The sequence below is a fragment of the Oryzias latipes genome, chromosome 6 (assembly GCF_002234675.1).
Source record: "Oryzias latipes chromosome 6, ASM223467v1".
In the NCBI taxonomy this organism is placed as follows: domain Eukaryota; kingdom Metazoa; phylum Chordata; class Actinopteri; order Beloniformes; family Adrianichthyidae; genus Oryzias; species Oryzias latipes.
In genome coordinates this window covers 5,398,120-5,415,332 of record NC_019864.2, presented here as the reverse complement: position 1 = coordinate 5,415,332, position 17,213 = coordinate 5,398,120, and the positions used below count along the sequence as shown (strand labels likewise).

At 41.0% G+C, this 17,213-nt stretch overlaps 1 protein-coding gene across 3 annotated transcripts in view; it reads right to left on the bottom strand.

The window, feature by feature from the left end:
* tdrd12 (tudor domain containing 12) overlaps window positions 1–17,213 on the bottom strand; it is an 81,098-nt gene that overhangs the window by 30,581 nt on the left and 33,304 nt on the right. For 2 of the 3 annotated variants that reach the window (XM_004086241.4, XM_023955530.1), the window contains 7 exons: window positions 16,946–17,046; window positions 14,666–14,731; window positions 14,534–14,585; window positions 7,826–7,905; window positions 7,443–7,586; window positions 7,213–7,273; window positions 6,171–6,278 (listed from right to left, as the gene is read on the bottom strand). In XM_004086241.4, the coding sequence (XP_004086289.2) occupies window positions 6,171–6,278; window positions 7,213–7,273; window positions 7,443–7,586; window positions 7,826–7,905; window positions 14,534–14,585; window positions 14,666–14,731; window positions 16,946–17,046 (612 nt within the window). The remainder of the gene's footprint in view (window positions 1–6,170; window positions 6,279–7,212; window positions 7,274–7,442; window positions 7,587–7,825; window positions 7,906–14,533; window positions 14,586–14,665; window positions 14,732–16,945; window positions 17,047–17,213) is intronic. The other variant, XM_023955529.1, reaches the window with a different exon arrangement.

Genomic DNA, 17,213 nt, shown 5'->3' with positions numbered 1-17,213 from the left:
GAAGTGAATAACCTCAGCTTTCAGTTCCTAGAATGGAGGTATGTTTCAGGGTATGTCAAGTTGCCATAGCAACTCATTCTCTGAACATAACCTGGTCTGGAGCAGGTTTAGTTAAAGGTTAGTTTGTTTTCAGAGAGGTGAAGCAGCATGGCGTGTCCATTTGAAGGATGATTTAGTGGATGAAGAAGCTCAGATAATACTTTTTCCACCATGAGAGGGTGATAAGACCACATATGGATGTTGGAAAAATAAACTTTTTTACTTTGATCTAACTTAATTATTTGCTTCAGTTAAGCTAAATCGTTTTTTTTATATAAGTCAGCTTGAAAATAACACGTAATTATTCAGTTATAGTTGTAATTATTTATAATCGTAGTTATTTATTTTACTTTTGTTCAAATTAATTCAATTAAGTAGGTGTAACTTTGGTGCTGCTGTTAGATCGGCACAGCAAGGAATTGTGGGATACCATTCCCTTTGCCTGTCTGGACGGATTTGGGTTTTTGACCAAATGTGTTTAGTTTTTTAGCTGTTTTACTGTGTTTTGCCGAGTTATTTGTCCTGTTATGTTTAATTATTTCTGCACCATGAGTGAGAGGGAGATGAGGATGATTTAGCACCACTAGTGTGTAGCGGCGTAATGCTAAAGTTGGAGAAATTGTAATCTGTTTAATGCTGCAAATCCATATTGTTTCTTTCATTTTATTGTTATAAAAATGAGAAAATCTGCAGGCTTAAACTTAGACGTGAGAGTTCAAGAAGTAAAATAAATGAAGATGGAAAAACATTTAATTAAATTGGAATAAAATGACATTTAGATAAATATGTAAATTTTAGTTGTATAAACACAAATTAAGTTTTATAGACGTAAGAAATTAGGTTGAATACATTTAACTCAATTACCTGTTATCAATAGAAGTAATTCATTTAAGTTGGATAATTTATATATACGTGTCACAAGGAAAATAGAAATAAGATCAGAAACTCTTGCGTTTACTTTTTCTGTTCTTTTTCTCAAAGCAGAAACTCTTTCTTTTGATGATGCAGCCGTGTTACTTTTTTGATGGACGTATAATCTTCATACACCGTCATTAAAATCTCAGACTCCGTCTCAAAAGTATAGCGCTCTCTTTTTTCTCTCCTTGCGTTTCCATGGTGACTCTGGAAATCTGTGATCCATTGAGAATGTCTTTATGTACTTGCTGTGCAAGTGCATTAACCCAGGGTTACCAAGTCGGGCGTTATTACGCTAACACATACCCAGAGTAAGCAAGTTCAGGCGGACTTCAGCCAGATTCAGGGTTAAAATCAGGGTAGTTTAAACCTGCCTTCTGGAATACCCCCCCTGGATACATAATTTTCATAAATTAAACTGCCAACATTATCAGAAGAGCAACAGGAGATCCTAGCTAGACCTATTGAAAAAAATAAATTCTGAAGGCAATCTCACTGATTCACAGTGGAAAATCTCCTGGTCCAGATGGATTCCCTGTGGAATAGTTCAAAGCTTTTAAGGATAGGATCGTTCCCTATCTGCTCAGAATGTATAATTCAACACAGCCCATCGCTTGCCAGAAACAATGACACAGGCGAATATCTGTCTGATCCTAAAGAAAGGAAAAGACCCTGAGGGCCCAGCCGCGGTTACATGCGCAAAATATCTCGATCGGATCAATGGTCGGATTAAAATTCACCCGTGCACATGGGATCAGAAAAACTTTCCGATTAGAACAAACGTTCACATGGTCACGCTTTCGGTCGGAATAAATTATTTGGGCATGCGCAGTAGTGTTGAAAATACCGGAAGAGGAAATGAGTCCCGTTGTAAACAAACTGGGTTGCCATATATACATTTATGCAGCAGCTCGTTAATATACGAGATGATCATCTAAACGTGCTTTTATTAATGTTATGAATATTATGAAGCGCCTGGTCGCTCATTTATTTTTTAATCCGTGTGGTCAGTGCTTTTTTTGTGGAAGAACGGAGCTGGAAGAAGCCAGTGTTAGGAGAGGCTAACACGCGCTAACAACATTAGCCTTTGATGAACATAAAATCCATGCGGGAAATGCCGAAATCTTCATCCTGGCTGCATGTAAATATGTTGGAATAACATCAGCCTTTATTTAGTCTGGACATGACTGGAAACACAAATCCACGTGATTATTTGAACGGTTTCTAAGGACTGAGCGGCATTTCTGCTTTGAACAGCTCACACACCGCCCCAAAGCTGCTGTGTGAGCTGGAAGTCCGAGCTCTGCCCGGACACACAGTCCGGCAGCCTCCACTCCCCCCAAACACACATTGATAAATCCGGCTGCTCTGCTCAAAGACACAGTTCGCTCGGTCCACCAACACCCGAGCCCGGACCACCCAGGGTCCAGACGTCACGGGGCACGAAGGGCTCCTCCCCCGCACCCCCCTTATAAGGGGTGTAAGAGAGGGGAGAGGCGAAGAGCCAGCGGGGCGAGGGCAGAGCAGCGCTTCGCACCGGGCGTCCGCAGAGCAGCCGGTCGGTCCTATTTGAGCTCCAAAGCTTTCTCTGGAGCGAAACACCGTCTATGCATGACTATAAACCAGAGCATGTGGTGACACACGATCGGAATGAACCGTTTACATGAACAACGATCAGATCAACAATCAGCGTAACCCACCTATCTTGATCGGAAAGAAATTTTGATCGGAAGGAAATTTTTATCCGAACGAGTCTGATCGGGGCAGACTATTCCGAACAGCGTGTTTACGTGACGCATTTTTCTTCCGATCAGGCGTTCTTTCCGATTACCGTAATTTCCGGACTATAAGCCGCTACTTTTTTCCTGCGCTTACAGCCTTGCGGCTTATTCAGTGACGCGGCTAATTTATGGATTTAATTGACGACCGCCATGTACGTACTTTCGGACTCAGTGAATGGTTTGAATTCTCTAACACCAAACACAAGGCATTTATTTTTCAACACACCTCTTAGCAGCCAAACAGCATGGACTTGACTTCAGGTCTTAGACACTTCAGTCATGGTTCAACAAAACGAAACACGCATGCCCAGCCGCATCCCAGAATCCTTTGGTGCCATTAGACCCAACGTGCACGTGATCGCCATTACAGTATGATGCAGCTTTCAAGTTAAAAGCAATCGTTAAAAGCAGCGTTAAAAAATCCACCATCACCAACGGGTTTGGAAAAGCCGGTCAGCTGCGTGACGGAGAGAACAGCGCATGGAGTGAATTTACCTCTGAGTAATAGTGACTCGGCTGGCTGCACGTAAATATGTGGGAATAACATCAGCCTTTATTTTGTCGGGACACGACTGGAAACACAAATCGACGTGATGGTTTTTACGGTTTTTAAGGACTGAGCGGAATTTTGCTTTGAAAAGCTCACAGCCTCCGTGTGAGCTGGAGACATCTTCTCCTGCTGCTCTTATAGAGCTGCGGGGCCGATGGCAGTCTGAAGGCTCCCACACGTAACAACGCATCTGCCCCTCATCCACAAAACGTACAGTATTAAGTCCGATTGCTTTGCACAGACACGATTTGCTCCTTCCACCGGCGCAATGGGGACGAAGTGCTCCTCCTTGAAGCCGCACTGGCCAGAGGTGTCGGAGTAGATAGGAAGGGGAGACAAAGAGCGCGCGGGGCGAGCGCGGAGCGCAGAGGCATCCACGGAGCGCAGAGGCTTCTGACTTCTGACGCACGCGCCGCACTGAGGCGCGCGCTTTTCAGTCGCCGCTGCTTTATTTTACTGGTGTGTTTTTTTAACCAGCCCTGTTACTCCCATAACGCTGCCGTGACACAAGCGGAAGGAGAGCTTTTCCCGTTCACCCCTCCATGCACTGCTGATACTTGCTCATTCTTAAACACGCACAACAGTATGGCGAGCCGGGCGTTGGCCCCGCCTTTAGCCCCTATGACTCATGGGAAATGGGGAATCGCGGATGTAAATTTCCTCATCATAGCTGAGGGATGTAATGTTGATTATATGGTTATAGTTTGTAATTTTATGAATGATACCTAGATTGTCAATAAGTAAAAAAAAAAAAAAAAGAAATAAAAACACCATAACTGAGGAACTTGTGAACAGAATAGAGGTGCGTGCTGTTTGACAGATGTTGACATATTCAAATACATGAGCTTGAGGCAAAGCTGACTCCACCCACAGTGTGCTAATTAATTGCACTCACTCTGGGATTCAGGACGTGATCTGTCAGGATGACAATGTCGCCTAACAAATGCGCGGCTTGTACTCTGACGCGGCTTGTGTATGTATAAAAGTAATTAAACACGTGAAAATGGGTGGGTGCGGCTTGTAATCGGGTGCGCTTTGTAGTCCGGAATTTACGGTACTTTTGTCCATGTAAACACAGCTAATGTAGATGTCAATGTTCTACACAGCAAGCTTAAGATAAAAAAAATGAAGGGCTTACTTATGTCTTTGGACACTTTGAAAGCATTCGACAGAGTTGAATGGTCATATCTCTTTCAGACCATGGATGTGTTTAAATTGGGCACCAACTTTGAAGACTGGGTGAAGCTATTGTATTCTTCACCTAAAGCAGCTGTTATTACCAATTCTCTTTGTTCTAACGTTTTCTCTTTAGAACCTGGAACATGGCAGGGATGTCCCCTGAGCCCTCTTGTTTGTGCTGGCTATAGAACCCTTTGCAGAGCACATAAGAACTTCCTCGACTACAAAGGGGCTCCTCATCGATGATACAGAACATAAAATCTCATTATATGCCAATGATGTCTTATTGTATCTAGTCAGAACAGGCAGCACCATCCCACACTTACCCAACCACTTGATAGAGTTTGCTGTGTGCTCAAAATGAATATACTCCCTAGACTTATGTATCCATTACAGATGCTTCCAAACACAATTCCAAATAGCTGGCTCTTGGATTTAGATAATATATTTACGCACTCTCTTTGGCAGGGGAAGAAAGTAAGAATGAAACTGAGCAAATTAAAGAGAGGTTCCGCTTCTACTACTGGGCTGCACAAATGCAATATATACATGAGTGGGTGAATCCTACTGTCTCAAATACATGGATCGATATGGAAACTAGCAAGTGTGGAATTCTAATTTTAAAATATTGTCCTTTTATATGTTACAATAAGGTTAAATTAGAAGTACAAAATAACTTTGTCTCTAACACTTTGAATACATGGTGCAAATGTTCCTTTTCTTTAAACTAAAAAAACACTTTTCTATATTAGCCCCACATATAGGAACCCAAATTTTATCCCATCATGTCACGAAATTGCCTTCAAACTCTGGCATGAAAAGGGCTTGGACCAGCTTCCCAAACTCTATAGTGGGAATAAACTGGAATCCTTCGAAGCCTTAAAAAAAGAGATATTCTCTGCCCCGTCCAACTTTATTCAGTACTTGCAGATCAGACATTACAAACACAGAACAACACACACCCCTTAGAACGCATTCTTACACAACCCCAACCTAAAAAGATTTATCTACCACATTTGTAAAAAGCTTTCTTCAAACATTACCTATGCTACAGATTACCTCAAAAGACAGTGGCAGACTGACTGCAGAGAAGAAATAAGTGACAATGAGTCGACCAATCTGATAGAGAACACGCTAAAACTCCTAACTTCAAACTCACACAGAGAAACACAATTTAAATTATTACTCAGACTCCATTTTACACAACTGCTGAGGAGCAAGCTGGGCTTAGACTCTCCCTACTGCTGCAAGTGTAACAGTGAAATAGGTACATATGCACAGATGCTGTGGAAATGTAGTGGGATACAAAAATACTGGACTGAAAAAACAAAGGAAGTGACAATACTGTTGGGATATAGTGTGGAACTCTCAACCTTTCAGTGTGTTCTTGGCACTAAAGTGGACAAGGCTAGGTACAAACACAACACAACAGACTAATCTCTGTCTGGATTGAACTCTGTTCTGATGCAATGGGAAAAAGCTGTTCTGGACTTTTTGCCCGCTGGTGATGAAGGAAGGAAGCACTTTATTTTATTTTATCTTGATGTTCTACTTTTCATGATTGATTCTGTTTAAATAAAAAAAAATAAACCGCAGGGTTGATCAGCCACACCACCCAACAACAGCCACATTAATGCTTGACTTACACATGAGTGTTTGTCACAAAACAACAATCTGCAAACAACTCCAGTCACACGTAGGTTTACCCGACGGAGAGAATCATTGATGGGGGCATCTTCCAGACTACTGCACCCTTCTACGGGGAGGAATGAGTGCACCAGAACCCCACTCAGGCACGGATCACAGCGGGGGGCCTAGAAAAGTCCAGACACAAGGGTCAAAACAACCAAACACACACAGAGGGAAGGCCAGCAAGGGATCTGTTTTGATGACTTGCCAACATGGCTGATAAATGGAAAATGTCCTTTGTCAAATTAATAAAAGCTGCTAGGATTAGTGACGTCACTCTCTCCCACCTGGCAGATGATGCTGCAGCCTAATCTACCCTTTTCTTTACTAAATTTAGTCTGGTTGAAATTAAACTTTTGCTCAGCCTTACCCAGTCTCCCTTTTGTTTGTCATGACTTTTATTTGAGCTGGGCACAACGAGAGTGTAAACAAAGGGATCATGGAAAATAAGCTGAGGCTTACTTCAACAGTGAATTTCTAAACACCTGCTGCTCTGAAGAAAGTCTGTCCTAGAAAAACGACACGGGTTTTTGATTTTGGCTAAAAACAGCATCACCATAAATAAAAAACATTCAGGTATGCGCATGGGCTGCATGGTGGGGCAGTGGTTAGTGCTCTTGCCCCACAGCAAGAAGGCCCCTGGTTCAAGTCACCGATGGGGGGCCTTTCTGTGTGGGGTTTGCATGTTCTCCCCGTGCGTGTGTGGGTTTTTTCCGGCTTCCTCCCATCATCTCTAGGTGTTAGTGTGAGAGTGCATGTGTGTGTGATAATGGCCCTGAGACAGACTGGCCACCTCAATGCTTCAAACAGTCTGATTAGTTTCATCTGCTACTGATTCCCAAGATTTGAATACTCAGAAACGCATTAATCTGAATTTTATTTATCTATGTCCTCCATCATCAGAAAAATGCCACAAGAACATGTTAAAAATGTTCATTGGGGTAGGTCTTTAACGTCTTTTTAATGTTAACCCTTCTCGTATCATACTATTCAGATCTTAGTTTTTTGATTGGCTTCATTTGTTGTTTTTCATCTAATAGGTTTTGAAAGCAGACTCACCACTTCGTCTGAATCTTCTCGATCTGGATTAAAGGGTCCGGGGTTGAGCCACTCCAAAAAGCTGTATCAGATTGAAGATGCATGTTACAAATGAAATTCCTCTTTGGAAAATCTGAATACCAATATAAAAGAAATCTCCAGCAGAAGAGGATTTTCATTTCTGAAAGCTCCTGATATCATTTCTGCAGCAGAAATAATGATAAAGAGTTCCTGTCATAGCTGCAGCTCACCGGGTGCTCGCCAAGTCTTTTCGACCGCAAAAGGTCCTTCTTGCTTCTGGCCGTCCAGACTCTACTGGTTTACCCTCTTCCTCCTCTTCTGCTGGATTTTCACCTTCAGTGCTGCAAACAGTTTCAGCTCCATCCTGCAGACTGCTGCGGTCACAAAACAGATTCAGAGGCGATAAACACAAACCAGGAGCCTTCATCATAGGCCTAAAAAGCAAGAATGCAAAGCTAAAAACTGAATCAGATGCTCATATTTAGTCTGCTTTAGAGACTCAATGTGGAAAGTCTAGAATGACAACCATCTAGAACAATAATAAGCAAGGAAAACTCTGGAACATGACTTTAGTTATGGGCAAGCAGTGATGTGTTTGTAAGAGCCTTCATACGGTTTCAGTTCTGTCCGCAAAGATGAGCAGTTTTTCTTCTGGATGGGTCGACACATGTTTAATTCTTCATCAAGACCCACCTAAAAAAAAAACACAACAGAGCAATTCTTCATCCTGCATAGAGGACAAGTCAAAAAAATCAATAGATGAACAAGTTTTACTTAGAAAACCTGTATAGAAATCCCTGTTTCCTGTGAAGTTAAGAAGGTGAGAGAAAAACGTTTGATTGACATCGCAGGGAGGGACAAATATTTATTTTTGTGATAATCTTTGTGTTTTTAATTGTCTTGTTTTGTTCATTCTGATCTTTTTTTCTAAATAAAATGTATAAACTATGGTGTTTAAAAATATTGTAATTTTTGTTCATGGAGTAAAAAACATGCACACAGCAACCATTCAGATATATTTAGGTTAAACAGTGAGAATTGTAGTTTGATCTTTGAATCGTTGGTCTTGATTCATGAATCGAATTGCTTTCCAAGTAATAATCTACAGTCATTGGGTGCAGCCATTTTGGTTTTGGAGTGCACCCAAAGGTTTTTGTCAGTGCATCTGTAACCGGTTGATATTCAAGCGAGGCTGCAAATGTCCCTAATATCAGCCATCAGCCTCACAGAGAAAGATCCTCCTCATCCCGCAGGACGATGCTAAAAGAATTCCTGAATAACGACTAGGGATGGGTATCGTTAAGGTTTTAACGATACTACTACTCTTATCGATACTGCTTATCGATCCGGTACTCTTATCGGTACTCTTATCGATACTTTTTGAGGACGAAAAAAAATAAATAAATAACAAATTAAGAACATAAAGTTCTTAATTTGTTATTAAGAACATAAAGCGTGCACGCGCCGCGCGCGCATACACACAAGACAAGGCAGCGCACACAGTCAGTGGCGATCTTGTAGGGGACACGTGAGCGCCCTAGACTAAGGACTAACGTTTCTGCGTAAAAATTATTAAGTTTGCCGACCATCCTGTCACCTTGTTACTACGATGACCGTATGTTGCGCTGTTTGTGCAGAACAGGCTGGGGCAGCGGGAGGGGGGTAGGGGAGGGGCGTTGCACGCGGAGCATACAACAAACAGGTAGAGAGGCGGGGCTTAGACTCACCGCTTATGATTCCAGACCCGCGACAAACTATCAGCTGCTTCCTAATACTTAATAATAATTAATAACTAATGATAGTTGCCATCCGTAAAATTAATATCATTTATTGGGTTTACTGGATTTAAAGAAAAATAAATGGAGTTGGCAAAATAGAAAGGAGTCTGCATCAATGTGAATTTGTTTCCATCATTTAACTTAACTTAACTTAACTCTGGTTTTTGACAGACAGAAAAGTCTATTCAAGGTTGTGGAAAATGGACAAAAGATCAAATGAAACATCACACTCATAAATAATAAAAACAATTAGATTAAATAATTAAATAAATATCCTGTCTGGAACATTCTCATGTATAAAGTAAAATGTTTTGTTAAAAAAAAAACAATGTTGTTGCATAGTGAGGAAATAAAACACTTTATGTTCTTAATTTGTTATTTATTAATTTTTTTTCGTCCTCAAAAAGTATCGATAAGAGTACCGATAAGAGTACCGGATCGATAAGCAGTATCGATAAGTGTAGTATTATCGTTAAAACCTTAACGATACCCATCCCTAGAGGGGAGGGGGGATAAGACCATGAAGCAGCATAAAGCAACAAGTTTACTGGTTGTTTATTATTACGGTAAGGTTCAAATGTAGTACAAAAAGGGCGGGGCCTGTCCACACACACTCAAATGTTATCAACACACCTGCTAGCTGCAAAAATGTCCACATGTCGACATGTACACAAAGATAGTGTTCACACACGCATAGTTATGCCTTAAAACCAACTAGTGTGAAATATTTCATTCATTCAATCACGCAAACTATTAGTGCAATAGGTGAGCTAACACCTGTGCTCAGGTGAGTGTTTATGCTCTTCTAAAATGGATGGTGGAATGTGAAAAGAAGGAGGGAAAGTGCCCAGCCATCCCCACCCCAAGACCCCCGCCGCAGCAGCAGTGGCAGCTGGAAGCCCCCCAACGCCACACGGGAGCAGGCAGGGAACAACCGCCCCCCGGGCGACCAAATCCGCCACCCAGGCCAGGGCCAGCAGGACCGCCGTGAGGCCCCCAGAGCCAGAGAGCAGGGAGGCTCTCTGGCTCAAGAGGTTCTTCTTGAAGAATGGACAAAGACAGATGTCAATATGACTTACGGTGCTCATACAAAATAATAAATGTAGTAGTTTTTGTTGTAAGGTGATAGAGAGATAGAGCTAGAGAGCTAGCTAGAGAGCTAGAGAGCTAGATAGATATAATTTATTCCAGACTCATGGTCCAATCAGTAAAAAAAAAAAAAAAGTACACAGACCCACTACATTAAAAATCTTATTAGTACACACAAGCACAGCATTTGATAGGTAAAAAATCAGGGGATTTTTGGTTTTTGTCTTCTTTTGTCCGAGAAAACAATCAACTTTTTTGTGCATTAAATATGATGTCATTATCAAGCCCATAAGCTGAACAGATGTTAAGCAATTGCTGAAGACCAGCAGTACTTGGACTCAACACAACTAGATCATCAGCATACATCAAATGGTTGATAATGAGATATCCAGCCACACAACCAGTGTGACAGGTGTTAAGTTTAAGAGACAATTCATCCAAATATAAATTAAACAGAATAGGAGAGAGGATGCCCCCTTCTCTCACCCCGTTGGTGGATTTAAAAGGTTCTGACACCTGGTTTCCCCATTTAACCTGCATTGTTTGTTGAGCATGCCAATACGCCAGAACACGCACAACACATTTGGGTACACCTCTCTTCATCAGTTTCATAAATAATTTCTTATGATTTACCCTGTCAAATGCTTTAGAGGCATTTCCAGTGCCAGAGACCCCGTCTACCACAGATGGAATTGTCTTTCTGCCAGAAGTATTAACTTTCACTTCTTTCCAGAAGTTTCGACTGTAACAAAATAAATTCTTAGCCATGGAGTCAGCTCTCATTGCCTGGCCGTTTTTATAGATACAACGTATTGCATACTTATATCTTGCATTGGTAACCCTTTTTTGCTCAAAAACTGGCCCATGCCTTGGTTTCCTAGCGAGAACCCATTCCCTTGATGCTTTTCGTGCTCTTAAGAAGAATTCTGTTACATGGGAACTCCAGCCTGGTTTGCCCCTTTTCTTAGCTTTTGGTTAAAGAAGGAAGCTACTAGAATCAAGCAAAGCTTTCGTTATATTCTCCAGTGATGAAAGTCAGGCATGGAAAAAATCCCTGAACTTTTCTTTGAGCGATATGGCGGGCACAGAGCGAAATTTTGGAAAAATACGTGGTCTTAGATGCATTCTGGTGCATTCTAGCAGCTAGTTATTCACTTCTTCATCAAGAAACTAAGACTAATTAGAGCATCATGATTTGTCATTCAAACCCCTAGTTTGACTCTCCATTAAAGACTTGCTGGTCCTAAAAAAGAATTTGGAAAATTGCTCAAAGTAACACAATCCTACAATCTACGCTTTTCCTTAAAGCTACAAAACATACAATTGCTAAAATATAGTAACATCAAAGCCCCAAATGGCAAAAAGAACACCAGTAACTATGATATTCTATGAAAATACCTCAGTTATTTATACATTATTTCTGCTTTAGAAATGACTGATGTACAACATCCACTTGCACTGTTTTCTCAAACTATAATTACATCAAAATATGGGATCTGCTTTAAACTATAATTCTATAACATAATACATCAATTCTTTAACACCAATACTAAGTAATCTGGGAAATATCAAAACAAACATACAAACTAAACTAAACATTGTAAACATTATTTTTTAAGGGAGTGCGGGTCCAAACCATCAAATACTTATAATTAATGTCAACTATACTGAACTAAATCATGGTAATTAGGAAATACTAATAAATTAGATAAAGAAACGTATTCAAAATAAAAACTGAAACTCAAAACTAAAATTGAAATTATTTCAAAATGTGGTTTTGAGATTATTTTACACAAAAAAGTATTTGACCTACACTACCTTAAAAATCTTTTTTTTCCAGCCAAGACCACTTCAATTTGTTTTTTATCGTCTTCTCACAACTGAGGTCGTGACCACGCTCAATAATGACGATGCCCGCCATTATTTTAACACAAATTTGATCGCAAACTCTTCAGATGTGTTTGTGAAAGTTTAGCGTGGGTCCGCCAGTTTTGGTCTCTAGGGAAGCAAGTCACGCTGACCACGTGGGGCAGACAGAGCCAATCAGACCCGTCGACGCATCCGAAAGCAACTAAAACGTCCCGTCATTGGTCAATTAGGCCGGGAAGACGAGAGATGGCCACGACCATAGAGGAAGCGATCTGCGGAGAAATATAGAAAATAAAGCTAAAATTAGCTGATTTCAGACCATTTTTTAATCCGGAAAGCGATTTGTCCGTAGAGATCAGGTCTTTATTTCCCGGAAAGTACGTTCGGTTTGCTCAAAAACCCGGATTTCCGGGAATTCCCGGAAGACTTTCATCACTGATTCTCGTGCAGAGAGGAGATAGCAGAGACATGAGCAGGGTTTTTACAATTTCCATTTCTACATGCAATTGCTTCTCTAGGCAGAGAAATATAATTATAATGTATCCGAATATACAGAGTACAATGACACTTCATCTTTTGAGAGAGTGCTCCAATCCAAATATGAGGAACTTTCATGATTGTACCTTTGCCTCAAAGGTAAAGTCAGCAAATTTATTTACATCCCAAAAGGAATATGGTCAGCAAATGATAGTTCATAAAAAATCATCATGTCATCATCGAGTTTAATCCCTCCAAGTCCTGCTTTGTTAACCCTTGTGCTATCCTAGGCACTTTAAAATTGGGAGTGGGGTCATCTAGACCCACTAGACAGTGCTCTGAACCTTTTTTCTTCAATGATTTGTCAACCTCACTGGTGTCCATGGATTACATGAAATCTTTCCACCTTTATCCACCTTTGTCATGGTAGGGAGAACACGTCAATGTAAGGGTGGGGTCATCTAAGATAGCACAAGGGTTAAAAAGGTCTCTTGTAAGCAAAGCACATCACATTTTTCCAACAGTTGGTCTACAACGACTCGGCGGGCTCGGTCCTCTGCACTCTGACCCAAACGCAGCCCACAACAGTTGTAGGAGAGTACTCTTGAGTTGAGAGAGTACTCTTAAATCCATCTGTTCAACTTTAAGGCTCTGCGCCACTAGTAGGTGAAGCCCCGCCCCTCAGCTTGCTTGGAAGGGCGATGTTTAAACCAGTGACACCAACTTTACATGGCTCAAAGAATCGCCGCACATAAGCACCAGCTTATACATGTCAGCCACATTATTGCACTCAGCTGAGACTTTAAAGGATGCATATCTACTATTAGCAGTATTCAACCTCTGGCACATCACCTCCCGGCCAAGTTGCCTCCTGAGATAATCCGATAAACTCTTTGGATCAAGATCTGGAGAGAATTTTGAAGCAAAAACACTCAGTTTGTCGTGACCATTCGATTATTTCCTGCTACTCCCGTGCCCACAATTATATTTTTACCCGGTTTTTAACTCCGGGTGCGGCTGTTCGTGGATCCTTTTTGTTCTCCAATTGCCTTTTGCCTATTTTAACAACGTCACTCCATTTCAGGGAACCGGATGTATCCGTGTGTATTCCGAAGACAGGGATTTCTCCAACATTACTTTCCTTGGGCGGAGGTACGTGCAGAGAACTTTGAAGGGGCAGTTGTTGCGTCGAAGAGTGGGGATTCCCATCCTGCCCACTGACACACCCACTTGTTGCAGCACCAGTAGCTCCAGTGGCCTGATGGGTCTCTGGCGTCGACCCATCGGCCAGCACCAAAGACACGCTGATCGCTGTCCTGAGCCATTTCCGTGACACGCTCCAAACTACACACCCGATGATTCACATCAGTGGTGATCGCACGAAGATCCACACACACATCCACTTGAAGCTGCAGCGCGCATCCCATAGCTCTCCTCAGCAGGCCGCAAACATCCAGACTCGTAAATGTAACTGGTGGCAAGTCCTCCAAGTAATGCGATACAAATCGCGGAATATGTTCCCCACATTCATTGAGGACTTTCAGACAACTTTTCAAATTATTTACTTCTTTTTGTGCTCCCTTGTGCGTTGTATTTCGCTGCGTTGTCGGAAAGAGCTCAAACAGCACTCTCTTAGAGGCCTCAATCCATTCAGAGTCAAAGGTGCACCTTTGGCCATCATGTTTCTAAAGACTGTCTTTTTTTCTTTTCTTTTTTGCTTCAACCAATTGAAGTAAAACTGAAGATGATGTGATCTAAGTTAGAACATTAACCTTCATTTATGCTATGGAGTTAAAGAAGTGTTCAATAAAACTCAACCTTGTGGAAAGTTTGGAAATGTTTCTTTTATTCATTGAGCTTCTGACTAAATTAGAGCTTTTTAAAGGTGGTGTACTCATTTATGCTGAGCACCGTATCAAAGTTCTTTGTGGTGTGTAATTTTATTTAACAGCAGGGTCTGGTTCACACATTCCACACATTGTTCAAAAAGTGTTGATTTGGAACCAAAAATGTCACTTTTCACAGTTTCTTTACTGCTAAAAAACTTTTGAGAATAGACACAGTCAGTCAGTGTCGTCTAAAGATTACTAAAAAGTAAAAGTACTTACCCCGGTAAGAGCATGCTGTGTTTTGTTGTCATGATTTAGATGCTTCAGGAACCTGCACAGCAGAAAATAATGCAGTTACTGTAAAATCTATACATTTCCTCTAAAACTTGGATTCTAAAGTTTCTTTGTCACCTAAAAAGATCCAGGCTTCTACCCAAAGACGCAGACAAACAAGAGTCTGCTTCCTCCGATGAACCACTGAAAGAGATTTCCAACAAATGTTTTTAAGATGATAAAATCCTAACAACAATTTTAATGTATGGGATACAATTGAGCATCAAGTCAAAAAGTATGCCCAGGTTTCACACACATTGAGAAGGTTTATAATGGTGACAGAGATCCAGCAGCATCAGAATAGAAAGTTTATGTGAGTCAGAATTATCTCCGAGATCTTTTGAAATCTTTAAAAGAGCCGTCTCAGTACTGTGATTTATTCAAAAACCAGATTAGCATTTTTCTAAAATATTTTGTTCATTTAGGAAATCATGTAATTGTATAAAAGATTTTTTTTAAATATTTTTACCTAAATACGGTTAGTTGGATACGGGTCTGTATGTGTCTATAATATTTGGATCCAAGTTCCTCTTCTTTAGAAGGGGCCTCACCACCGCCGTCTTACAGGCAGAGGGGAAGACCCCCGTCTGAAGAGAGCAGTTTACTATTGAGCGCCTCAATAGTAAACTGACTCAAAGAATCCATACAATGTTTGAAAAAGAGAAGTGCGCATGGGGTCTAAAAGGCAGGTTGACCCAACATATTTGCATCAACCGGGTCAAAACTCCCCAGCGTTTCTTCTGGTCAAAACAATGCAGGTGGTCTGTTAAAACCAGAGTTTGGCACATACAGAAGGTTAGATCTTCTAGCATTGATTTTACTCCTGAGAGGTTCTGCAAAGTCCTCACATGCCGTTTGTGACTGAGGCATGATGGATTTATTGAAATCTTTGTTTAATAAAAAAATCAATAGTCTTAAAAATAAACCAGGGTGTTTATTGTCTGTGATGAGTTTTTAAAAATAAAGTGTCCTTGCCTGTTTGACAGCGTGGTTTTAGATTTTTAGCTGATCTTTAAAAAAGTCATAGTCGACTGTTACATTCGTTTTTCTACATTTTCCCTCTGCTCTCCTGCAAATTTTCTTTAGATTTAAAATAGCAGCGTTTCTCCAAGGCGTCTTTGGATTCTGTTTTAGCAGAGCTGCTGAATCGATTGCAGACTTCAGTCTGTCGTTAAAATGATCAAAGCATCGCAGGACAAAGGTCAAATCTGAGAAGGAGTCTTTTAAAATGTCAATAACATTTTCAGCCCCTTCAGGAGTTCTATATTGCTTCGTCACAGTTCTCACTGAGGCCTCTTGCTGGATAAAACCAGTCACCTTAAAAAACACACAATAATGGTCTGACACAGCCAAGTCAACAACAGAGGACACACCAGCAGACAGGCCGGGGGTGATGACCAAGTCCAGGGTGTGTCCTCTGTTGTGAGTCGGCTGTGCCACATGCCAGGTAAAATCCATACTATTTAAAAATTTTAAAAACTCAGAGGCAAAAGGATAATCCATGTTATCAGCATGAATATTGAAATCTCCAGTTATTAAAATCCTATTGTGCCTCAGCAGAATGACGGATAAAAATTCAGAAAAAAACGAAGGAGGACTTGGTGGTCTGCAAACAGTCACTGCTAAAATAGGTGGAATGGACGATGCTCCCATGAAGAACGGTTAGTTCAAGGAACGGCTTCAGTTTTTGCATCTTAGTGAGCCATTGATGCTGTTCCACCACTTCACTTCCCTGACAGAAAATAAAAATTAGTTAGAGAGAATAGCTGGTGCATCAGTACCAAGCCAGGTTTCAGTTCAAAACTATTCACATCACTGTCAACAATCCCGTCAATAATTATAAAACTCTCAGTTGAAAGAGATGTGATGTGTAAAACAGCCAATTTCAGTGTAGTGAGTGGATCCAATGAGGATTTCCATGTGATTTGGTTTTATGTGTATAGAAAGGAGACTCTAACAGAAGGAATGTGGACATTTGGGATCTCTGCCAGTGGTGCGTACTGGCATAAAGGATGGTGATATGGAGGGAATGAGTGTGCTTTGGTCAAGCCCTCAGCTGGAAGGAGCAGTGCAGGAGTGGAGGCTGAGTTCTATGTTCCTCACGAGGAGATGAGTCTGTATGGTTCGGATTCCAGCCGTCTGGTTGGAAAAAGTTTGGTCTATAATAAAATGTGGTGAAATTGGCAATGTAGTGGGTATTTAAGGAGTGGCAGTAACTTTATAATCAGAAATGGAGCTGATGGGTTTGAGAGAATTTTATCTCATGATACTTTGCATAGTTTCAAAGTATTTTAAAATGTCTTCAACAGACATCTATGTTAAAAAGAAGACCGTGTGAAACTGGACCAAAAACCTCACCTCTCTGCAGAACAAGCTTCTGTGCTGCTCCTGGATTTGCTGTTTGATGACAGCTCCCTCTTCAGGCCTTCCAAGTTACTGCCATCTTTATGCAGCTCCTCCTGCAGAAGCAAACGCGTTTAGTTCTGCTTTTAAGGGTGAAAGCTGCAACTCCTAAATTCACATGGTTCGAGTCCTTCATGTTGGATGACAATTTTTAAAGACCAACTTTTTATACTTTAAATTTGATTTTATTATGATCGTGCCATTTTTTGCCTTAATTTAAAAA